Raw genomic sequence first — 26900 nt, 5'->3', positions numbered from 1 at the left:
TTCGTTTCAATTGTTCGCAGTTAACACAAGATGTTGGTGGAAGTACTGCTGGCCGCGGCCGCGGTGCTGGTGCTGTGGATGCTGTTCAAAAATGACGAAGATCCGCTAGATAAGGTGCCGGGACCACCGAAGAGGCCGATCATAGGCAACGCTTGGGAGATCTTCAGACATCCTCCAGGTAGCCTATTATGATTTATGTTCAATCCTTCTCTCTATAGGAATAAGTCTTCATGCCACTTTGCGATAAAGGCTGGCATGTTATATATTATGCTGCTATGTCAAAAGTAAATTGCACCATATAAAAATACCGTGCATTGGTTTATGCATATCTATTCGCATTAAAATTGTCTGTACTTCAAAAGAGACTGTGACCCCTGAGTTTGTTTCGACATTTCTTCTCAGGGTAGTCAGATAGGAAATGTCGACTCCAGCGTTCTAAAAAAAAGGAGACATGTAAAAGTGATTATATATCCTACTTACAGAATAAATGATTTCATTTCATTCCATGTTGAAATTGAGTTATCGTTATATGTATTCCGGTAAAAGATTCCTATACACCTGATATTGGTACAGATATTCGGAATACAAATCGAAAGCAATGGCACAGATACAGCCCAGAATAGTATTTTGCTACAAACCGAATAAACAAAATGTTTTTACAATAGTGAACCAGTCGACTCCCTCTATATGTAAATCTATCTTTCCTGTCCTTTCAAAGGTTGTCTGGATAATATCCCTATTAGTAATAAGGCCTCCATTGTAACAACCTTAATACTGTAAGTAATAATTTCACTGCTTCAAGACGTGTTCAATACGAATTTTCCATTTTATTCTATTCTTTTCTGAGCCGCATTTTAACATTGTCCTCAGATAAATTCCTGTACCTGTTAAGGGACAACTGGAAGGAACATGGCAACCGATTTGTGTTCAAGATATTAGGACTACGAGTGTTACACGTTGCTGGACCTGAAGATATTGAGGTGAGGATATCTGTTCATGAGAGTCTACCATCACGTCTTATGTTAAAGCTATTGTGGCTGTGGAAGCGTGACAGTGCAATATATGCGCGTAGAGCGGCATTTCTTTTTTTCACACCCCCAAACATATCATTTAAGACTTGACGACTTGAAGACCTTCAGACCCGGTTCAAAACCAGTTTATTGCCAAATGACAACCAAATGTTAACGTGTTTCAATAAAAAAATTTTCTTCCCAACAAAACTATTTCAAGACAAAATGTTTATGATAAGCCAATTTGCACGAAACCCTTTTTTTAATTATTTTCATTTTTTTAAACAACTCCCGCATTAAGGTTATTTAGTTATCCTTGAATCACGGAGGGTTACAAAAACATTTAAGTCACATGCACAAAGACACCCAGACTCTGAACATTCGTGGATCATGCACATGACTGTCTTACTCAAGTATCGAAACGCAAGACACTTTACACACAGTGGGTTTGTGCTGTTGACATATACCTCGGCTATCAGTGTAGTCTAAAACATCGCATATTTTTTCTTCATCAAATACCTTAGGTATCGATTGACTGTTTTCTTCGCTGCAGATATAATAACAAAATACGTTAACTACGTTCGTAAAGCACCATAAAGAAACTTTCTAAAACATCGGCCCATTCACCGTTTCCCCCTTTCCGTGATTGTTTATTGTTCCGTTTCCACTAAAGAAACCGTAAACCCTGCAGCCCACGAGCCTGGCCTGAAGCATTTCATTTCGTTAAAAGCCTTTGTGTTGCTAAACAAACACCCGGAAATTGTGTTGTAAAGGATTTCGGAAAGGTGATTCAAGGAATTCTTTGAATTATAGAATTTGAAGTCGATTTCCTTAAAGTTTCAGGCATAATTTGTTGGGATAAGTACATTTTTTTTATACTTCTTTCACACAGCGAAAGTTAGTTTCAAGGAAAAGAATCGTGTGTTATGAGTACTAGACTTTCTAAACACATTCATATCTTTTTTTATGTGCAGAACAAATTGTCGCACCTACTCGTCACACAAACATTTGTCCTGGCAGGGCCAACAGACCATTTAAAATGAGCACCTATGAACCCTTTAAAGTGGTAGTTGAACTCGCGTTAAAGAAAGCTAACTATATGTATATAGAGCTAAACAATCCGAATCTATAAATGTATTAAATGTCCCACTGCTGGGCACGGGCCTTTTCCCACACACATATGGAAGATTTGAGCAATGATCTAACTGCTATTTGGGATGGGTTTTAGTTAGTGTAAAATGTTTGGAAATAGCAATGTTTTGTTATAAGACACACACTTTAGACTTCTGACTTCCAAATTTTAAGCGAGTAACTGAAAGCCAAACAGAACTCAGGGTAAAAAGTCGTCTTTAAGTGCCGTACGGACTTAGAGTAAAAAGGACTGTAGAGGTCATTGGTCTCGACACTTATTTAAGTGCCGGTCTTCATACTGTGCGATTCATATAAAAATGTCACTTGTACAGAGATTGGAATAAATGAATCTGAATTTGTCTGTCTAAATTATATTATTTAATTTAGGTAACAGTCAGATTTAATAACACAGCTGTGTATAGGAAAACTGTTTTTTTTTTTAATCAAATTTGAGGTAACATTAGGCCTACCTTATCGCCAATTTCTTGATATAATATCTTCCAATAAAAAAAATAAGACTTACGAAAGTCGTCCGAGCCGTTTCCAAGATTGAAATTATATACAAAAATGGCTCGTTTAAAGATAAAAGAGGGAGAACAAAAGTGGACAAAAAGTAATATAACCGGTTTGTTTTCTTTACATTAAATGTTTACTCGAATTTTATGACAAAAAACCTGACGTAGAATTGAAATTTGGTAACGGTCGGAAATATTTCTGCACATTATGATATACGATATTATTTTCAATTAGTCGTTAATTGCGAGATGATTTAATTGAATATTACAGTAATTAAACAAAATTCTTTGAACAAAAACTTCAAGTAAGCAGACGCATTCATCAGAAAATCACAAGATACCTTCTTGATAAATATTTCTTTAGTTTTTCTTAGACTTTTGATTAAGTTCGTTGGCCGCTGAAGTATAAGCCAGATCCTAAGTAATACGTCTGACCGTTTTCATTAAACAACACTGATTTGGAGAACTATAATTTCGGAACAAACATCTCACAATAATGATTATTAAAAAAAAAACTTTTTGCAATTTAACAAATGCAATATTGTAAATCGTAAAAAAAAATTGAAATTTAAAGATTTTTTTGTGCGCTTTTGTAACGAATTGTATTTTATTGGCAATATTCGAAATTGAAGATTAAAATAGAGTTTGTTTGAAAATTTCAAGAATTCGTTTTTTTTATGAACTTGTTAATCATTGTCTGTACGTATTGATTTGAACAAATCAAATTATTAATCTCAAATTATAAAACTATAGCGTGTTAATTTGAAATTCAATTTATTTATACCTCGCTATTGCTTTATGCAGAAATCCCTCTATTTCAATAAGTGTCATTATTTTTAGGAGTGTTTTGTTAATTGTTAGATTTTGCATATCAGTAAATACAATCGTGTTTACCTACTTGTAATAATTGGGCTATGGAAATAATAGGTATATTTACTGAAATACCAACCTATGGAATCTGTAGTAGAGGTCCCACAACTGGGCATAGGCGTCATCATACAAGAAATTTTGATAAAAATTGAAATCAATATTTTAGCAGAGCCTCATAAAATAATAAAAAAAATGCTTTGGAGAATTCACATTGGTACATTGTTTGCGAGGCGATCGCACCTGCACTTAATGCCTACAAATCCATTCATAGAACCAATGCCAAGGCCCAAGGCAAGGCTACTACAACATACTTAAATGGCACGTTAAGTATAATCATATTAATATTGAAAACTCGAGAATATATTTCGTTATCATTTAGAAGTCCTTTATTATTTCAGAATACTTAACTTTTGATTACGTTTTTATGTTAAAGCTAAAAATAGCAAATGCAAAAACCCTATTAAGTCAAAAAACGATGTACCAAGTAAATAATATAAAACTGTTAATAAAAACAATTATCTTCCAAAGAAGTCGCTTAGTGTTTTCTTAGAACATAATTATTTATCGACATGGGACTTAGGACTTAGGTAATATAAAGCTTAAATATAAAGGCTTTGACAATCCTTCAAAGAGAAACTGCTTATATGAAAATTAATGTCTTTTTAGTACTTAAGCATAATTATCATGTAAATTAAATTAAACCCTGAACGTCGCTGAACCTAAAACTTTGAGCGTAAATTCTTTTTTGTATGTTTGTAATATTTTAGCATTTAAAACAAAAGCGAGTTTATTTGCAGTTTATGTTATGTTAGTTTACGACCAGTTGTGGAAGAGGCACGACGAATTACACTGTGAAGCTGCATCCCTTTTTGACATTGTTTTTTAAAGTGGCTTTTTGAACCTGAAATCCCTACTTATCTTTTGGCCCTTTAGACCACTAGTCATATTGATGAAAGGTTACTAGTTTATTTTGTATTTTAAATTCTCAAACACTTCAAAAAAGAGTTGTTTCTCAATTCGTCTTCACTTTTTTTACGCTCATTTCCTCAGAACTCCGGACTGGGTGAACTGATTTTGTTGATCCTTTTTTGTTTAACGTGAAATATCAGTAGCTGTGATTTGGTCTCATGAACATTTTATCAAGTTTCAATCAGTAGTTTTTATTTGAAGTCGGTTTTATGTTTTTGTTGTTAAAAACTTCTTACAACTAGAACTTATTTTTATTTAACTTAACTTCAAAGTTACATTTAAAAGAGGGCTTATGAAAAAAGTCTGCGTCCTTCGTTGTGTAGTGCGTGATGTCGTTTCCACAACTGCAATAATATCGCTTTGTGAGTTGGTGGTCACCTTCCTGATCGTCATCCCTGATCATCTTCTAGTGACGTTTGAGAATTTTTCTTATAATATGAGTTAGTGTTCACCCGTGTTTTCTTCATTTATAGAATCCATTCGAAGCTATCAGTTTTTACGGCCCCGCACGTCGGGGGATTAACCTTGAGTCGCGAGGTGAAAAATGAATTCGATTAGATCGTTTCCCACTTCATCTTAAAAACGTCATCATTTTCAATAAAATCATCATTATACCTACCTTGTTTGATAAGAATTCTGCGTCCAGCCGTTTAATATTGTATTATTATCAGTCATCATCATCATTCTAGCCTTCTCCCTACTATATTGGGGTCGACTTCCAGTCTCACCGGACGCAGCTAAGTAGGTACCAGTATTTTACAAGGAGGGACTATCTGATGTGTTTGTCTATCTGACCTCATTATTATCAGTATCCTGCAATTTTATATAAGCAGTTGCTGTCTTCGTAGGTTATAACTCAAGTTTTATCCAGAGTAATGTTCTTGGCCATTATTTTAGTTACATCAAATAAGTTGATTGTAATTTTGGAACACTCACAAAATTAAAATGATTTTTTTTTCCGGATGGGCACATCGTCTAATGGCTTCCATGACATCCATTCCAGTAGGCCTAAAATAGGTATTTTTAATGTTAGCTACAGTACTGAGCTCGATGCCCGTTTCCAAATTGCTATTCCAGATAAATCAGACTAATATTAAAACACCAAAAAAAAATTTCCTTATTTTTTATGTATCAGTGTAAATATAATGTTTCAATATGTTTACAGTCGGTAGATACAAAATGTAGCTGAAAGGCTAAAAAAGACTGTGAAAAATCATAGCTTTCGGATTGATTGCAACATAACTGTTTTTCCTACATTTCGACAATAAAAAAAGCAATCAACTTGGTCGTTTTTGTCCTTTTAATTTAATATTTCTTTTTTTTTTCTTTTTCATAAATAGTCGGGCAATCCCAAAAGGCCTGCAAAAGTAAAGATTTCGCTTCAATAAAATTATAACACAGCCATTAGGAGAAATTCAAATGAAAGTAATTAAAATAAAAGATTAAAATCAACGAATATCTAAAGTAGCAGAATACTCAAAATAGGCTTTAAGTAAAAAGAATTGCAATACTCTCAAAATTGAAAGCAAAAAATTACTTTTACCTAGAATGCAGTGTAAATATCTTTTAAGAAATACATATATTAAACTAGCTGTTGCCCGCGACTTCGTCCGCGTGGTTAGAAGATAAAAGTTATGATTTATACCTGAACTGTTTTTTCCACATTTTCCATTGTATCTTCGTTCCTATTATTATTCCTATTATTCGCAGCGTGAAGCCTCGATGAATGGTCTATTCAACACAAAAGGATTTTTTTAATTTGGACCAGTAGTTCCTGAGATTAGCGCGTTCAAACAAACAAACAAACTCTTCAGCTTTATATATTTAAGTATAGAAGTATAGATGAATTCAATATTGAAGACAAGACAAAAGACTCTTCAATTCAACATGATTATAATTCGGTGTGTTTATTACCTTTTTCGAAAGTTCACTCGAAATACATTCACATCGTATTTCATACTTGATTCAACGGTACTGGATTTCCAAGAGAAATGATCTAAGAAAAGAGTGCAATGTTCGACTTTTTATACTTATTTTCTAGTTTTCTAATAATGTATACTCTGTCTAGGTTAACGAACCTTGAGTCTGTATTTGTTACTTGATATCTAAACGACAAATAAGTATTGAAAGATGTCTTTTATTTTGCTTTTAGAATTTGACATGTCTTAGTACCTACTAAAGTTGAAGACACAAAACGCATATATTTGAAGCCCTGCTGTGGTCCGTATGTAGAGGTATGTAGGCCCGCCCGCTATTTATCGAAAATGATCCCGCGCGAACATAAAATTTTATATCAAATCAAACTCTATGTTAATCCAGAGTATCACCTATCTACATATCAAATTTCAGTCAAATCGGTCCAGCCGTTTTTGCGTAAAAGTTTAACAAACATACATTCTCACAAACTTTCACATTTATAACATTAGTAAGAAGAAGGATAAACTAGGTAAGACCTTATTGCACGATATTTTGTCCAGATTGCAAGGGCACTCTGCTCCGGTCTCGAGTTGACAGATGGCGAGCTCAGCTACAACTTTGTCAAGCAAGTCATGAATGTTTAATGCATGGCAAGATTACTAAGGGAGAGAAAATATTAGACATGTTTTTTTTCCTATTTGAATTATTAACCAAAGGTGGCGAAACGTATGGAAGCGGGTTAAAAACGTCGCGTAAATGTGTACTGATAAGTGACGTCACACGAGATTTCAACTTTCATCTAATTTTTTATTTATGCGATTAAGAAGAAAAAATACTCATCCGATATGTTTTAAAAAACTATTCGACGGACTGATTCTTTTTTCTACGTAAATACCCAATTGCCTTTTTTGGGACTCTGTTTTTTGTTAAACTTTTCCAATAAAGCTTTATTTTCGGAATTTAATTGAGTTCGAAATACCCGGAACAGTTTAACACTCGTTTGTTTTGTAAAATCCATCGTAACAAAACCGTTTTGGTGTTTCAAAATTGTTTATTGTTAATTTGACGACCTCCGTGGTCGAGTGGCGTACGCACCGGTTTCAAGGTGTCGCTAGCTCTGAGGTCCCGGGTTCGATCCCCGGTCGGGTCAATGTAAAAATTCACATTTCTACATTGTCTCGGGTCTGGGTGTTTGTGGTACCTTCGTTGTATCTGAATTCCATAACACAAGTGCTTTAGCAACTTACTTTGGGTTCAGAACAATGTATGTGATGTTGTCCGCATTTATTATTTATTTATTTATTATTTATTTATAATTATTATAAGAGTTTATATACCCAAAGGGTAAAAAAGCAACTCTGTTACTGAGGCACCGCTGTCTTTCCGTCTTTCGACAGGCTATATTTTGGAAGTGGTGTAAGCAAAGTAGTATTTTTTTAACAAATGATGTATTCTTGATGCCGTTATAACAAAAATAAACTCTAAATTAAGATCGTAAGCTACGTTGTTATGTCTATAATTTTTTGATCGACAAAGTAAGTCTATATGCAATTCGACTCGCGTTTCTGCATCAGCTCATGATTAAGGACTTCGAGTGGTTTCGAAACTAGTCGGGCAATCCCGATAAATACGCGTGGGTTTTGCGGAACCCTCAGTTATTGATCAGTCAAACACTGTTCTTGTTCGTGTGTCTTTGAACCCCGCTTGTTAGAAACTTTGTTTCCTTATAACTGTTTAAAAAGAATGGTATAATACTTTTCAGTTCAACGAATTTTTTTACCAACAAAATTGACAATTTCGATTTTATTCTCAACCAATTTTTTCATCAAATTATCTAACTGTCCGTACCTGTAACTTTATCGTTATCTTTTTTCCTAATCCCTTTAGGCAAAGGCCGAATAATACATGTTCTTTTTGTAAATGTCACAAAATAACACGGACATTAGCTACCATCTAGACCGTTTTCTAGTATTAATACTATCGTAGTTCAACACCAATATGTGTCCAAGTGTCACATTATACGCTTCACTTGGACACGTCCTTAATTTTACCAACGATAAGGGTCCGAATGTTTTACTAACTTATTCTTTTTAAGGTTCCGTAGCCGAAGGGTAAACGGTGTCGTATTAATTTCTGTCCGGCCTTCTGTCAGTCCATCCCTCAGCAGGCTGTATCTCTTAAACTAATCATATTAAGACAGTTTAAATTTCCACCGATAATGTATTTCGTCTGACGCTATATTGACATATAAAGATCGAGGTTAAGCAACGTTGGTTACGGTCACAAATTTGTTGGTTGCATCGAAATAAATTTGAGGATTGAATCTACAAAAAATATGTGTCACCTAACCGATTCGTTCATCGTAAGTTTATTTGTACGGAACCCTCTGTGTCGAGAAGCCGAGTAGCACTTGACAAGGTTTTTATCAGTTTCACATCCCAAGGGACCACTTATAAAAACTTCTATTAGACTCTATTATTATGTAAATGAATTTATAAAGGTTAGAATAATGTGTCTCGGAAGTTTTTCGGCTATGTGTACGTAGCACCAGTTCTTGATAAAACTGTTCCCGCTGTGGAAGGGAGAAGTCGCTCCACGTCGTGTATAATGCCGTCTCGCTTTTAAAACTGTAATTTAAGGGGCAGTGAAATGGTGCTGGGGGACCGTCATATGTGAATAATATTGTAACCTAAAACTTTCTTTTGTTTGATCGTACATGGCTCCTAAGGGTCACGATATCACTAGACTTTTGGTAATACAGGCTGTTGTTTTTGGACAGTATTCCTATTTATAAGCACAGATATTCGTATAGAAAAAGATCTAGCTCTATAAAAAGACCGAGATAAAGACCAAAGGAGTTCCTAATTGCGACAGTCCATGTAGTTTCAGGCCGAAGTAATTTGCGATTTTATTAATGAGGAATTACTCTTACTCCAACATATTGAGAAATATGCTACTCCCGCACTAAGGAATTAAATTTTTGTGTCGCGGGGGGTTTGCAAACAGTCAAGATACAAGCACAAAAACACTCAGCCTCTGAAAATCATTTGCAGAATACACTAATGCTAATGTGGTATCTCTGTGGTATGAGTGGTAATCTCAACCACTTTGCTAGCAGTCGAACTTAAACACATTCAAACAACGAAATATAAAAAAAACCTAAGTATATAAACGTGTATTTTCAAGCAGTCTTAGAAATGAAAGCATGCCAAAACGAAAAATGTGAAGTCACTTAAAGAAAAAACACCTTAAAATTGTTTGAAGTTTTAATAAAATCTGAAATTCTTTTGTTTTACGTAGGTGGTGCTCTCGCATACGAAGAATATTAAGAAGAGTATAGTGTACAGGTTCCTGAAGGACTGGCTCGGGGATGGATTACTTCTGAGCACCGGTAAGTACTAGTAAGAGGGTACTTACATTTTTCTTTTCCTTTTTTAAAAGGAGAGTTCGTGTGTGCCGGAATGCTCTAAGGAATTTAATTCTCTTGAGACGGGTATTTCAATCACATGTAGAAAGATATTTAGACTTTAAAAGAAGTATTTAAGGATCACACAAACGCTTGTCCTGCGCGGGGACTAAACCCGCGCTGCGGCTCGTCTCACTCAGTGGGTTTGGCGTGGTGACTTATACAATTCGATTATTCGTACTGTTAATTATAACTACGTCTGTATTATCATATCAACTTCAAACGTTGCACCTTCTTACAGGGTTTATGATTGTGTAAAACATCCAGTTTGAGGGTAGGATTATTACGTACTTTTGAAACCAACTTTCAAATTTAACATGATTTTTACAAATATTTACTCTAAAAAAGCCTTACAAGTCTGACTGGTACGGTACCACTGTACCATAGGCTTAAAAAAACAAATCGGTTGAGGACAGATAAATAAATTTGAACTTTGATACCCAACATTTTTTTTTGGTTATCAAAGTTCACTTAATGACTGTAACAACAGTTTGCAAAAAAGTTAACTGTCTAATCAGGTATGAATTACGGTCCATAAGATTTTCAGTAATACTCCGTCCCGCTTTGACTCTTTTCTTAGGGACCTTTAAAACCATACCTACTCGTAAATAGAGAAAGCTTCATAAATGGAATGTAAAAGATATCCTAATGAAAAGGTTACAAAAATAAAGCAAGTTGGAAGGTATTTGATGATGTCTGGAATGCTGAAGCTATTCTCTATGCTATCGTAAAGTTTACACAATAACATGGAGCTTCTTTGTTTTCGATTGTCAAGTTTTTTTTTTTTTGTGATTTAAGTATTAGATATCAGTTTTCTTCTCTGTCGTTAATTTGTAGGTCTTTACCGTTAATAGTTAATATAATATATCCGGGGACAACTCACACACGGTTATCTGATCCCAAAGCTAAGCAGAGCTTGTGTTATGGTAACCAGACAACTGATAAACTTACTTATATATTTCTAAATACATACATATTATAGATAAATTACACCCAGAAACAGAACAAATGATCGTGCTCATCACACAAACTTTTGTTCTGGGTGGGAATCGAACCTCCGGTATAGCAGTCAGGGTCACTCACCACTAGACCAACCGGCCAGTTAATGCTTTAACCATTGAGCCCACTGTGGCTGAAGTTGCCAGCTTAGTATCATATTATCATTTTTATTTTTGGGACATGGATTTATAATTGTTTAAGAATAGTATACTCACGCTTTTTAAACGGGATCGTCCAACTGTGTAGTTTCGGACCCGACCAGAGTCTAATCATGATTCGGGACATTCAGATAAATACGCCTGAGTTAACGTTCTTAAATGACTTCGTATACTTCAGCTTTATTTACTTAAATAGCGTAACTTGTTTACTCAGAATGCAATGTGAGTACTCCTCTTTTGTTCTAAAATGTCGGACAGATGGGCTAAGGGATCTTCCGTTTTTACTTTTTGTGTGCGGTCTCTAAAATGTATATCATCATCTCAGCCTATAGCAGTCCACTGCTGGACATAGGCCTCTCCATAATTTCTCCAGCGCGACCGGTTCATTGCCACTTGCATCCAACGGGACCCAGCGGTTTCCACCAGGTCGTCGGTCCATCTGGCAGGTGGCCGTCCAACGCTGCGCTTGGTACGTGGTCTCCACTCCAGAACTTTTCTGCCCCATCGGTCGTCCGATCTTCGCGCTATGTGGCCCGCCCATTGCCACTTCAGCTTGCTAATCCTACGGGCTATATCGGCGACTTTCATTCGTCTACGGATCTCCTCATTTCTGATTCGATCCCGCAGAGAAATGCCGAGCATAGCCCTCTCCATAGCTCGCTGAGGAATGTTTATATAACGCGTTAATACCATATGAAAAATAACAATTACTATTTCGTTTTCTTAACATTTATACTTTGTTTAAGTTTACCGCAAGAACCCCAAAGGCATAGCTCTTTGATCTTTCGATATTGTTTAAATAAATAATAATTGTTTTTCGAGCTGACAGTTATCTAATCCAACAGAGAATAACAATTTAAGTATGCCTATTTGTACACTTCTTTGACACTATTGTTAGGACGATAGCAATTGAATATTTAAAAGTGATCAACAGCCGATACGGTGTACGAATGTTACTCTGTGTATTGTGGAGAGCACAATGTAGTATTGAGTTGCGAAACAAAGAAGATGGATTACAATAACCTATGTTCAAATTGACTTCCCCAACATTGCCTGCAGAATGCAGAATAATTATTTACACAGTTTTTTAATAATTTGCCATCGTATACTTTTTTATTGTTGACCACGAATCGGCAAAGGCAGTGTAGACCTACCATTCTTGCCTTAAGGGACGATAAAAATAAAATTAAAAAAGAAACCGACTGATTTCGGAAAGAAATTCACATTTAATATAAAACAAACCACATTGAAATTGTTCAATCTGTTCTGCCTTATCTTCTCTACAATGACGATATTGCCACGTAGGGTCATTTCAAATAAATAAAATGATATTATAAGTAATTTGTCCACAAAAAAGGTATATTGAAGACATAGAAAACAACGAAACACACGTTTGCACGTTTACGTAACACAGTTTTTGAAAGTCAGCGTCAAAACTGTAATACACACTAGGTTTTATCAAATATCGAATATTACGCTCAATAATTCTAACGCCGCCTGTGTTTAAGAGCGGTCCGTTTTTTCGTAGAAATGTTTACCAAAAAATGGATTTCAAGTAGTAAGTGAATAAAACCTTAAGCCAGAAAGCTATGTAATTCCTCTCGAAATCCACTTGAGAACCTAAAGTTTATAAGAAAGAATATGCAAAGGAGAGTATAAAAGTTATAAGTTTATTTTAGCCATTTTGCGGGCTTCAATGGCCAGCCAAGGATTTAGCCTTACATAGCTGAAATACTTACTTTAAAAAATAAAGTATTTCATTTTAAAGTTTTAAACATTCAACCTCTGCCTTTCTTTCAACATTTCTTCTCAGGGTTGTCAGATAGGAAATGTCGTTCGCGATGGTGTATAATATTTACAGAATAAATTTTCATAATGTTATTTTGTTTAGTGATTCAAAACTCGAATCGTCTTATAGTCATTCAAAGCCTATTGAGGCGTGAATCAAAGTCTTAATACTTATATGTATAAGTCTTAATACTTATAATTTGCTTGATTTTAATCTCAACCGTAATGAGCATTACGATGTTGAGAATTTTAAACTTACTTACTAACTTTAATTATAAAACTTGCTGGTTGTTTGGCTGGTTCCATGCGGCCCAGAATAGAGAGTCGTGGAAGGATATGGGGGAGGCCTTTGCCCAGCAGTGGGACACAGTGGGCTAGAGAAAGAAAATTATAAATCTTAAATAACTTTAAAAGTCGCTTCGTCTCCACTGGTATTGTAGTTTGACCTCAACGGTAGGGAAGACCTGACGTTACTTACGCTGGCTTTACGTGTAGCTTATCTTGGGCAAGACAAAAGCCGGTCGGCTTTTCCGACTTTTACTCTGTCTAGCTTTGAATCTGTATACACAGCTTAGTTTGTCTGCTTTGGGGAAATTTACATTTTAACGCCACTAACGCCTGTTAAGTATAATTGTTGCCGTTGTAGAAGCGAGACAGCAAGCTGCACTTCGTAGAGCGGCATCTCTTTCCACAACACTACAATGAATGAATGGATTTTTGAAAATACTTATCGAATTTATAAAAATAGTTTTATTACCATTCTTTTTGTCTAGCTACTGAATTCTTAGAATGAAAATGATTTGATCCTTTTGTATCCTAATTGAATGAACACTCATCCCTCAGTAATATTGTTTCTTTATTAAGAAGGATCACAAGTGTTAACAACTGATTTATTTAAATAAACTGCGTAGGCGAACAAATTGAATTGTGATCTTTGTAAATTAGAAACTTGTTTGGCTTTACAATTTGTTCCAAAATAACTTATACGAGCCAGACCGTCCAGCCAGGGGATATTCTTACAATAGTTTGCGTCACACGCTCAAATGTATGGGATTGAAATTTTGTTTCGATATTCCAGTGACTTGACTTGTATGAATAGCCGAATCGTTGAAGTCACGTGTCGCGTGTTCGATCCCCACGTAGGATAAGCGTTTGTGTGATCAATGAATGCTTGTCCTGAATCTGGGCGTCTTTGTGCATGTGTCTTGATAACTGTGAATCTTGACTGCACGGATAGCCGAGTGGTTGAGGTCACCACGCCAAACCCACTTTACCCACTGAGCGCGACGTATCGCGGGTTCGAACCCGCGTAGGACAAGCAATTGAGTGATCCACTTATGTTTGTTCTGAGTCTGGGTGTCTTTGTGCACGTGAGTTGTGTGATTGTAAAGCCCCCCGCGATGTAAGGATTAAATTCCTGAATGCGAGAGTCGTTTTTTTTTAAACTTTCCGCGGAACAAGGCCTAAATTCTTTAATGAGTGAGTCGTCTTCTTTTTTTTATGTTTGGCCTGTCACCTCCCTCTGAACATTTTTTATCAATGCTGACAGTTGTCAAAATTTCATTTTGCTTGAGGGCTAAATTTCGGCTGTCTTGTAAAGTCTTGTTTATACCAGCTGACGTGTAGTTTACGTAGACTATCTATAAATAAGTGCTTTATTTAACAAGTTTAATTGGTTTTTTTCTCGTGCGCGAGGTTTGCCGAGGGTGTTTTAGTTCTTTACTGAGATTCGTTTTCAATTTATAATGTCAATCGACTTGACACCAAATAATTCACAGATTTTTACTTCTATTAGGACTCGATATTGTTTAATTTACTTAAACCTAAAAAATATTTAACTACTGACCACTTTTACACAAAAGCTCGTGAAGGGCGAGTTAAATTCAAAACACATAAGGGCTCCGTACTGTCATTATACGAAATAAATTCAAATTTGCAAAAAAAATGATCACCCATCAAATTTGTGGTTGCACCAAATTCGACCTTTACGTTTATTAATATTTGTTGAATTGTTGTAACATTTGAACTCTCTATCTACAGCCTGGTAACTGACAAACAGACAGACGGACAGACAGCCAAACCCTTTTGTTACCCTATAAACAATACCTTTTCACTTGTTATCAGGAGCGCACTGGCACGCGCGCCGCAAGATCCTGACTCCGACCTTCCACTTTAACATCCTGAAGAGTTTCTCCATCATCATGGAGGAGAAGGTGCAGGATATGGTGGAAATGCTGAAGACGAAGAATGGCGAGGCGCTAGATGTGATGCCCATGGTCAGTGACTTCACACTCTTCACTATTTGTGGTAAGTGGTATTTGTAGATACTTGTAAACCTGTATTGGCGTGTGTCTGTAGCCTTAGGTACGCGTATTAAAGTAATGCTGTCTGTTTTACACATCGTAGTGCCAATTACCTTTTTCTTTCTTTTCCAAAGCGTTCGTTTCGTTGTGTACCCGAACGATAAACAAGTAAAACGATTATAGTATTTATTCTGAAAAAGTAGAAAGAAATCGAGTAGTCAATTAATTTGTAAACAGATTTTATCAGCTTATTTTTTTAGAAAGTTTATTAAACTATCCAATAATATTACTAAGTGACGATTCAAAGGAATTGACGCGTTAATACCGGGACCTTTTACCAATTGTCTCAGAATTGTTTTGTAGTGATTTTATTGCCTAGACACACAGAGGTTCTGCGGTAACGGCCGTGTTATAAACCCCGAGACTTACGTGACAATTTAGTACAAAAATGTATACCGCTACCTTGCCGAGTCCCATGAGCAATCAGAAAAGTAAGGGAATAAAGAATATGTCTTACGAGCACTAGGTCAATAGGTTTCAAAGTAATTTTCATACATATTTGCACGCATGTTTGCATAGTTATAGAAATTTGATTAGTACCCGTTTATATAACACAAAGTCAAAGTTCAGAAGGTGGGTAGCTAGGTTAGGGCTTCTTGCGTCATGAAATGATGCAGGTATTATTAGGAAAATGGCACACATGTCGGGAACCACTTTTGTTTAAGATCTTGCATAAATGTACTATTTTAATTCTGTATGCATTACATGTCTGGGCAAATTAATTTTTTTAACGCAAGAGATGTGGCACGGCGTTTCAGGTTTAGTCAGTAATTCTGACACACCCTTTCTCCATCAAGGAGGGGTTTATGAGAATTCTCCCACCCAACCAAAAAAAAAGTAGTTTACATACACGGTGATTTTTTAGTCGTCTTACAAAAGGAGCCCAGTTTATGTATCCGACGTAAAATACCCCTAGGCGCAATTATTATTTTTTTATCATCAACTAGGATAATAAGTACGAATTGCATCATAATATTGAATAAAAATTGAATTTTAAATTTATTCAAATCTCATAAATACCTATTTTTTTATCATGAACGTGTTCTAGTCATTGGATACATGAACTGGGCTGCTTTTGTAAGACTAAAAAATCGCGTTGTATATTTTAAACTTAAAAGCGGCCGTAGATGATCATAACCTCGTAAGATACAGATAACAAAATGTCTTTAATAAAATATGAAATCATTACTCTTCTTCAACATCTTACGAAATATTCAAAGCTATTAACTTTTCATAAAATAACATGCCCTTTAAGGTTAATCAAATTTAGAGTAAAATCATCTGATATTATAAGAGGGTCTTATCTGCGGAGAAAGCTCCTCAATTGATTTAATTACAGTCAAACATGGTTGTTTCACTCCGAAATTATGTTTTGGAGGAGAATGGTAATGTACCGTCGTTGGATAATTGGATATATTGTATATGTAAATTATTAATGTATGTAAAAGTTATAATATAGCCTTTTTTCACAAAAAGTGAAGCCTACTGAAATATCTTTCATATCGAATTAAAATTTAAGTTTAAAACGGAAAATAATTATAAGTAAGCCGTAACGCTTCGCTGGTTTTGGCGGGGTATGTTCTCCTCCCTAGACCATTTGTATAAGTCCAGGCTATGAACTACCTAAGAACTATATTTTATCAAAACCTTTACAATAGTTTCCCAGTGGGAAGATTAATTAAACACACAAATTTACTTTCGCGGTATAAGTAGATTTAAGAAACTTTCGTAAAGGTGATTCATTATTAAGTTTAAGATTTATCAGGTTTGCCCGACTAGTTTCGGACTTAAATGAAACTAGTCGGGTAATTCCGATAAAGACGTGACGTTGCATTTATTTCATCATCATTCCCCTGCCCTTATCCAAATTATTTTATTTGGGGTCGGCGCAACATGTAGTCTTCTTCCATACCTTCCTATCGGCCGTCATCTCACAAGAAACTCTCTTTACAGCCATATCGTCTTTCACACAATCCATCCACCGTTGCATTTATTTAAAATAGATTTAAGAAGTTCATCAACCTCTTAGAAACATTAATATTCTCTGCGTATTATATTATGTTCTTATTTTGCCGTATCGAGCTATGATTATTACTAAATTGCACCATAATTGACTGAACTCGAGATCGTAAACTAAGATAATAGTAACGTAGGTAGATATTATGTATTGTAGAAGTTAAGTAGATATATAAGTATCGCTACATCTACATTCTGTTCTTTTTTACTCCTTATGCAAAAAGAGGGGTGTTAAATTTTTTGACATCTCTGTCTGTCTGAGGCATCATAGCTGTGAACGGATTGAGAGATTTTAATTAAGTGAGTTTTGCAAAGTGATTTATGCGAGTGTTCTTAGATATATTTGATAAAAATTGATTGAGATATCAAAAAGTTTCGGGGTGAGAATATAGGGTGAGAATATTACTTTAAAGAGTCTTTTTTATTTTAAAATTTGTCATGTATTGGTTTGTGGTCAACGGTAATAGAATAGATCACAAGAGGACTTCTTGTTTAGGGTTCCAGGAATTTTAACGTCATTCTCAGATAGACAGCTGGACTTCTTCAATAAAAAAATGAAAAGTTAACTCTAGGTAGAAAACGGTGAATGAAGTGTAGCTTATGGTCTGTACAGGGCTAAAAGCTAGGAAATAATAATAAATAATGCGGACAACATCACATACATTGTTCTGAACCCAAAGTTGCGAAAGCACTTGTGTTATGGATACAACGAAGGTACCACAAACACCCAGATCCGAGACAATGTAGAAATAAGAATTTTTACATTGACCCGACCGGGAATCGAACCCGGGACCTCAGAGCTAGCGACACCTTGAAACCGGCCCATACGCCACTCGACCACGGAGGTCGTCATATAATTTAATTAACAATTATTGTTGTTCAAATGTCTATTTCTAGTCGACAACTCATAATTGCCACGTGTATTGACAGTATCGGTGGTTTTCCTTATTTATTAAACTTTTCTGAATGATCTACATATTTCTGGTATATTCGTTCTTCATTCGCAATTAGATTAATGTTTTGAAATTAAAACTTAAGGATAGTAGGTATTTTTGATAGAATTAATAAAAATAAATTATCCATCGTCGTTTCTTTTTTCGTTTAAATGTAGGTACTATATCACAATATTTACTGCATAATACTTTTCCAAATAACCATTTTACTTTTACTGGTAAGACGGACTCACAAGTGGACTATTTGATTCTAAACTGTATTAAATCTCGTTGATTTCCGTCCTTGTTTCATCTCGAGATACCGATAAATGTGCAAATCAAACTATACTTAAAAAGTAATAAAAAGGTTTTGTTTGTTTTTTTCCGACTCCCGCACTAAGCAATTTAGTCCTTGTGTTAAGGAACGTTTCGCAAACACTTAAGTCGCATGCAAAATACACCCAGATTCAGGACAAGCCTTCGTTGATCACACAAACGATTGTCCTACGCGGGGATCAAACCCACGATACGTAACGCACTGTGAATTGCGTGGAGACTGCTAACACTCGGCTATCCATGCAGTAAAACTTTCTCCTTCAATGAATAAATAAACTGAAAACCGTTTTATCCAACAGAAACGGCAATGGGTACCAAATTGGACAGCGACAAGACATCAAACGCAAAGGACTACAAAGCTGCTATCCTTAAGATCGGGATGACGACACTGAGCAGGACCACGAGGTTCTGGCTGCACAACGACACAATATTCAACCTGTCCTCACACGGCAAGCAGTTCGCACAGTACTTGGAGACAGTGAGATCTTTCGCCGACAAGGTTATAGCAGAACGGAAAGAAGAGAGAGCTCAGAAACAGAGTCTTCAGAGGCAGGAGTCAGTCGATGGCGTTGGGACTAAGAGGAGAATGGCCATGCTGGATCTACTGCTGGAGGCGCAGGAGAAAGGGCAGATCGATATCGAAGGGATCCGGGATGAAGTCAACACTTTCATGTTTGAGGTACACATTTTAAGATGCTTCTTGCCGTAATGCACTATTGCAAGTGTATTACTTTAAGACTGGTGGCAGGCTCACTAATATTTTGAAGATGTGTATGTATGTTTGCTTCGTCTTCATGCTCAAAAGGATAGGCTGTTTTAGCTGAAATTATTTATTTTGCTCTTTATTTTGTTTTCGAATAACGCTGCAAGACTTCGTTAGCTACTTTTTGACACCGCAGAGCCCAAATGTCTGGGATTAGAAACTTAAATATTGACTGCGAGTGTATCTTTTCATGAGAACCCTAGTTAAAAAGGATTTTTCTACATGGCAATAAATTCAGATAAGAGGTTCTATGTTGAATCAGTTTTTTGAAGAGTTGACTAGCACACCTGCGGTGCTACTGGCATCTAAAAAATACACTATCACACTGTAACCCTAATCACTTATAGTATAAAGGCGGGAGTTGTATGCATGTTTGTAATTCTGTTTGGCAGTGAATCTGATAAACCACAGCGTGGGGATTGCAAGTAGTTACATAAATATGTACCTTATCAGCTAAGCTTGAATGGTGAAATTGATAATCTGTTTCTTCCAGGGTCACGATACAACAGCAATGGCTATCACTTTCGGTCTGATGCTACTGGCTGATCACGCAGACGTGCAGGTAACATCCATTGTTTGCAGTTTATATTTCAAATAATTACATATTCGTACATCCAATGTGAATCTCACAAAAAGATCTCTTACGGCCGCTTTCTATATTCGATCTCAATCCCTAATTTACGGATCGAGATTGACATTTGAATCCATTTCCAACTTTTAGTGTTTCTATAACCGATCCATGGATCGTTTTCTCGATCTTTTTCTTCAATCTATCTTTGGGAGGGCGGATCGAGATTTTAGATTGGTATTTGTACGAAAGTGACAGTTATGCGTTTTCTATAACCGATCTCTGGTGTTGACAAATCGATTTTTGACGTTTTTGATCTATAATTGCGATCCCCAATTTTTCACGGATTGTACTGAGAAATCTGTGAAAATGGAAATATTTTCAAGTGATAGTGATAGCGATCTTGAAGTATTAGCTCAGCTATTGGACTGGGATAGTAGTGACAGCGAAGTAGAACAAACTCTGTCCTTAAAATTTGTAATTTGATTGTGATGTAGGTATCGAGTGGTTGTTCTGTACTTTACTTGTAAACGGGGGTCAAGGATTTAAGCTGAAGACCAGCGCTCAGTAATTCTTTTGGATTGCTAAGCATAAGCTGACGCTTAAACTTTTTTGCTTTCGGTATTATAGTTTTTGTGTACTAAGTACACTTTTACCAATATCTGTAATACTGGAATCAATAGATAACGATTATAATATTCTCGTTTTGATTTATTTATTTAAAATCATGAAGTATCATTACAGGGTTTACCCTAATGCGACAGCAAAGAACTTAAACTAAACAAAAATTGAAACACATTACATTATTAAAAACACATAAACACGTCAGTCTGATTTTGAAGAAGTTGGTGGTGTGGAGAGCTCTTGTAAGAGGTGCTTTGGCGAGCAAATTTGTTCTCGCGGTAGGAACCAGCAGTAGGTGCGGGCTTCTCCGCCCACTCCGGGTGATTCTCCACTCCACGAAGCACCTTCACCAAGTAGACGACCAGTGCAAACTCCCGTCTCATATACAGTTGATCATTGCCAACCATGCTCAGAACAAACAGAGTGAGATCCATGAGTAGGTAGAACGGATACACTCCATACAGTTTCTTGGACAGATGGCGCGTGAACTTATTCTAAATGCGCTCGAATATTACCGCTGTATTCTATTCTATAACTGAGACATCGGAAAAACAAACAACAAATAAACTTGCGATTTTAAAATATATTATGTTAATGTCAAACTGACTGACAACTTTTCGATTGACTGACGTTCCGTTGCTCATCAATAAACGTTTATTGTCGTTTATGTGTTAGAAAATCTTGAGGTAGAATTATAGTATTTTACCGCTACGACTTCCCAATCTTTTTTTTTTTGTATTTTTGCAATATCTAGTGATTATTCATAAAATAGATAAGCTTTAAGAACAAAGCCATCATTTTACTCATTAATAATCGCTGAAGTACTTTTTCTGCACATGCGTAAAACAAAACGTTTAGCAGGGCGATCTATCCGTTTTTTTTCGATGGATTTTGAGACGAGATCGATTAATGAAATGCAGATTCAAGCTCAATCGAGGGATTGAGTAAAATCTGGATTGATCGGAATCTTAGATTCGGGATCGAATATAGAAAGCGGCCGTTAGTAAGCTTTTGCCTTTGAATTAAATTAAGTATCTTTTAGTAAGTTTTTTCATTTGATCATAATTTTACAAAAGGTCTTTAGTAAAATTACAATCAAATGAAAAAAAACAACAACGTATCTTGGTTTAGATATCGGCAGTAGAAATGCATTACCTATGAACATTTTAACTGTCTAGCTACCATAGTTCATGAGCCTTAGCGTGGTGACGGAAGGACGGACAGTCACATCAATACTGAAATCCTGTCAGATACAGGCACATGCAGCTTTTGACCTTCATTTTAGCCGTAGTAGTAAAAATATACGACTAGAGAAGTGGAGTTTGTAATTCGAAACAAGTATTATTTATTGCGACGAAACAACCTATTTTGATTTATCAAGAAGAGTGCTACAATCATGTTTGTAAAACTCTTACTAAATTTGTTACCTACTCAAATAAGTAGTGTTGTATGAAACTCGAGTCTTTTAGTCTCCATTTCAGGTTTGATTACATTTTCAGGACTAGAACTCGTTAGTCACTTGAATTCCAGTTCTTTGAGTCATTTGAGTCTTTTCCAGCTTTCTAAGAGCTAGACCAAGGCAGGGATTGAAATGGTTTGTAATAATATGTAATAGTGGTTGGTGTTTTATGTCATCGTCTAAATTTATTTACTAATCCAAAATAAATTAGAAAATAAAAATTGTGACTAATAAACACAAAGATCCACACAAATTTTCCTGGATCACACCAATGCTATTGTCCTACTCGGGGATCGAACCCGCGAGACGTCGCGCAAATAGGGTTAGGCGTAGTGCGCTATACCACTCGGCTGTCCGTGTATTCGCGAGAAAAAGCGTTTAAAAGTTTTAGTCATGTTTTTATAGACCCCTCTGCCAGAGCCGTTAGTGCTTATAGCAACCGCTTATAGGTATGTTTGGATTATGTCTCATAACATTTAGATAAACTAAATAAACAACATAACATAAAACTCGTAAAACCGAACAAACACAACATTTAATATCATTGCAGCATTTAATATTAATATTCAAACAGAGTGGAATAAGTGAAATAAATCGCTTTAATGAAAGCTGCGCTTTGGAGGAAATTGAAATGAAATTCTATTCGCCACGCGAAATGAAGGATAACCGTTTTGCCGTCGAGGTCGGGCCTCTTGAACCGTGTCATGTGTCCGGCGTTGTATGGCTGTTTGCACTGTACGCTGGAACGTTCATCTCTTACGAATTTTGAGTAGCTTTTGGGTCAATTTTAGCTACGAAATATCGAGGAATGTGGTTCCAGTGAAAGTTCCTGAAATTGAATATTCTGTGACAGCGTGTGATAAAGATATTGAAAAATTTGAAGGCAGGAGGGATTTGTTTTTTGGTTTTTACCTAAAGGCACCACTGTCTGTACATTACCAGTTACTGTATTACTGTATATTATCTGATGAACTGTGATAGCTAGACGGATAAAATGATCACAGATGATTTATTTCTGCGGCCATTATTTCAAGAAATAACTAAAAATAAAGATCGATGTTAAACAGTGTTAGGGTCGGCCTCTATTCTAGCCGTATGAAACTAAGTACCGGTGTTTTACAAGGAGCGAATACCTGTCTGACCTCCTTAACCCAGTTATCTGGGCAACACGATACCCATTAGCCAAACTGGCTAAATCCTTTTTCAAAGCCTTCGCGTTTTGTCCTAGTATCCTTCTTCTCATTAAGGTACGTTTCTAGGAGCGCGTTTTTGAAGAGGTGCAGAGCATCCTAGCTGGTGCTGATCGGCCCGTAACCCTGGCTGACTTGACGGAGATGAAGTATATGGAAGCTGTCATCAAAGAAATCCTGAGGATCTATCCAAGTGTACCGATCATAGGACGAGAGGCAGTCGAAGATTTTAAGTTAGGCAAGTGACATTTTTGTTTCAAAAAAGTTTCTTTAACGATTTTTTTGCAGCAGTATAGGTGAACAACAGGAAACTTAAGGACATTTTAAAACATTTATCTTGTCTCTTAATTTACTTAATAATGACAAAACCAGGCATTTTACTCGTTATCCTCATACGGCTGTTAATACGAGACATTAAAAAATCTTTTGATTGTTTCAGTAAGCTCCAATACTTAATTCATTTTCCCAATTCTTTTTAAAACCAATATAAATCCAACTCAGCAACAGATCAAAGGAACTTTCATAATTGCCTTTTAACAAGAGCAGTTCAACCTTGACTAGTAGAAATGAAACGACTACTTTTACATTCAAGAAATAAATCGAGTATTCCCTTGAAAGGAGAATGGCCGCGAGGGTTCAGAGCTGTCTTCGATATTTACTTTATACCCGCTATCCACTGGAGACCTTCCACAAATCCTTATGTCTGTTGCCGACCTCGGTGTAAGCGGTACAGTGATCAAGAAACGTTTTTCGAGATTACAGCGATTCACGTCTTAATGTCAAAGTTATTTAAATGCATTATTTTAATATTTCTTAGTTACGGTTACCAATAAATTGCCCCTCAATTAAAATCATGACTTTTGGAACCGGAAAACAAAAAGCTTAAACACCAGAACCATACTTAAAATAAGCTAAAAAACAAAATACGCAATTACAAATTTTGGCCCTTCGTAAATTTAATTTTATTCTATATTCTTATTATCCTAAGTGTATCTAGATGCTATTTTAATAAATGTTAACGAATAAAAATAACAAAAGAGAATACTAAGTTCTCTATTATTCTAATAACAGGCTACAATCCCGAGTAACAAGCTTAATTTAAACCACAATTTTCTCATTTACTTTGGTCTCCAGCCCGCCCTCTTTCCAAAGCTCTTAAAATACATTATCGTATAGAGCTTAGTGTCAAATAATATGAAGACGCCTTTGTCTTTCGCGAAACCTTGCAAGCTTTGAGAGTTATAATAAAATGTTATAAGTCTGCAGAATTGTATAATGGATGAAAGAAGACTGTTTTGTAATATAATCGTCATAAAAGGGCGTGTCTTAATGTTATGTGCATTTCAATGGGCCTCTTTTCATATAGGAATAGTTGAAGAAATTGATAACCGAGACAGCACATTGCAGCGGTTGGTTTTTTTCTGATTATCCGATATTTGGGATTTAGATTTCCTCACGATATGTTCTTTCACATTTTTATTGAGTAACTAAGAAACCTGACACCTCATGCATCCGCAAGGATTAAATTTATTTCTTAGATAACAGTTAGTAATGCACGAATAATAGTCTATCTTAGAAATAAGGGACGATAAATTCCATTAAACTATTTCAAAAAGAAGCAAGTCGATTACAAAAGTATAATCGGCCAGTCAAATGCATTAGAAAAAGTTACAAAGATACTTTAGTATTCAGTTAATTTAATTTAATGACTTTTGGTTACAAAAGACAACGACCTGAAATTTATCTCCAAGGAATATTTGCTAACGTCTTTGTGGTTTAAATTCTCCTTTGGGATGCATCCGGACTGGTTTAGGTAACGTTAGCGAGAGTGCAGTTAAGTTACAATAATGTTTGTTTGTCGGTATCAAATGACCATTGCTAAGGTTACTAGTTGCTGAAACACGCAGGGTCATTTTATAACTTGCAGTTGTTACGCGAAAAAATAAAAAACATAATATTTGAGTTTACAATAAATTACGGTAAATATAATCGAAGATTGATTTTTTAGTAAATGTTTTTTTTCTTAATATTTTAACAATTTTAATAAATAAAAAATTAAAAACACCAGTCTTCGACGTGAAATATTAGGTATTGTTTCCTTTGCGGTGTTTGTTTAACACCTGAAATGCTGAATCCAAATGATAATTCTTGTCCAAGATCGCTTTTAGCGATAAGACCGCCCATTGTGGCACCATGTAACTATTTATTTCTATAAACTCCTGTACTTATGTGGTGTGCAATAAAGAATATTCCATCCATCTATCTTGTCAAACAGTGATCATGAAGCGATTGACTTCTACTGTCAATACAAAATACCCTTAATATCCATTCTCTTAACCAGGCGATCTCCTTGTAAAGAAAGGATCCACGATAGACGTGCAGATCTACCTGCTGCACCAGAACCCGGAGCTGTTCCCCGAGCCAGAGCTGTTCAAACCTGACCGGTTCCTGGAGGGAGAAGCGAGGCATCCATATGCCTACGTGCCTTTCAGCGCTGGACCTCGGAACTGCATCGGTGAGTGTTGGAACAGACCTTTTTAATCAGGCTGATTTTAGGGAAATAATTCATCTTCATCACCAGTCGCCTCTAACATGTATGACAGATGATTGAATCAGCAGCCATGTTAGTTTTTCTGATTTTGCCACTTGCGCTGGTGGTTAAGAAGGCCTATTCGGGAGTGACAACGCCGGTCATAATGTATGCAGATAAATAGCGTTCTCAGTGACGTTGGAGGTGGACCTTTCGTCGGTGACGTAAGTCACGCTTTTGGGAGAGTAAAAGAAATGATTATGACGTAACTAATTACCCGCGTTGAGGGTAGGGTATAGTATAGGATATGTCGACGTGTTGACTGACTGAACCAAGTAGCACAGTTATTTATGAAAAATATACTAAGCATCAAATTCGGTTCTAAAAATATTTTCTGTTCACTATAAGAAACCAAGTCAATGTGCTTATGTGTAGTAAAGTTTCTGAAGAAATTCTATTATTTTTGAACTTTAGTTTCTTGAACAGGAGCTTTGTGAAGTCTTTACTTTTCATTTTTGTTTTATTATTAGTTTCCTGAGTAATACGATCGTCTTATTTTATGAAGTTTCCGTAGTCTGAGCTACTTGTTAAATATCTATTTCTTAGAAATGTTTACAGCACAGTCCGTTCTTACGCGTTCTCCTACTATTAAAACATAAATACCAAGTTACGAAATAGGTAGTAATGTATGACAAAAAAGTACCTTACCATTTCGATAATTAGGATGCTTTTAGGATGACATGACTTTCATATTATAATCTAGGTTGTCCTTCTTCAGGTCAACGCTTTGCTATACAAGAGATGAAGATTACCCTGAGCGAGATCGTCCGTAACTTCAAGCTGGTCCCTAAAGTAAAGGGCTTTAGGCCTACTCTGATGGCAGACCTCGTGTTGAGACCCGTCGATCCAATTAACGTTAAATTCCTTTCGCGTTAGATGCTCAATTAGTAAGGGAAGATCGGTTCCTGAGGCCTTCAAGTAAAAGTGCTGCCGTATGGAAGAGAATTGCTGCTCTACTCCAATTAGTTCGCTGTCTTGCTTTCTTAAAAGTCTTACTTTAAGACGTGGTGGTCTTCTGAAAACCACATGCAAGATTCGAAGGAACAAAGTTGATTATGAGAAATTATGTAAATTATATCAAGAACGTCATTGTCTTAATGAAAGTAGTGACAATAGTGGACATGTTCTCAAAAGAATTTTGTCTCAATCACTTTTCCGTCTTCCAAAAGTTTAATCATTTTATGTTAGTGTTTGATTTGCGTCCTCTCGACCTTAACAACATTTCCGAGCTATCCT

The 26900-nt window shown here is 35.9% G+C and overlaps 1 protein-coding gene across 1 annotated transcript; it reads left to right on the top strand.

Moving 5' to 3' along the window:
• Positions 1–26900, top strand: LOC113493793 (cytochrome P450 4C1-like). Its single transcript, XM_026871814.1, has 9 exons — positions 1–178; positions 871–980; positions 9713–9803; positions 14948–15130; positions 18770–19149; positions 19727–19795; positions 23144–23312; positions 25416–25589; positions 26383–26900. The coding sequence occupies exons 1-9, from the start codon at positions 31–33 to the stop codon at positions 26538–26540; spliced, it is 1482 nt and encodes a 493-aa protein (XP_026727615.1). The 5' UTR covers positions 1–30; the 3' UTR covers positions 26541–26900.

This window comes from Trichoplusia ni, chromosome 5, assembly GCF_003590095.1.
Source record: "Trichoplusia ni isolate ovarian cell line Hi5 chromosome 5, tn1, whole genome shotgun sequence".
Lineage (NCBI taxonomy): Eukaryota > Metazoa > Arthropoda > Insecta > Lepidoptera > Noctuidae > Trichoplusia > Trichoplusia ni.
Note: the sequence above shows the minus strand (reverse complement) of the source record. Positions and strands in the feature narration are given on the sequence as shown.

Bases quoted from the DNA above. Each gene is read 5' to 3' on its own strand.
- LOC113493793 (XM_026871814.1), top strand. From the start codon at position 31: ATGTTGGTGGAAGTACTGCTGGCCGCGGCCGCGGTGCTGGTGCTGTGG. The intron at 9,804-14,947 runs GTAAGTACTAGT...ACTTGTTATCAG, and splicing joins TGGATTACTTCTGAGCACCG to GAGCGCACTGGCACGCGCGC. The intron at 23,313-25,415 runs GCAAGTGACATT...TCTCTTAACCAG, and splicing joins AGTCGAAGATTTTAAGTTAG to GCGATCTCCTTGTAAAGAAA.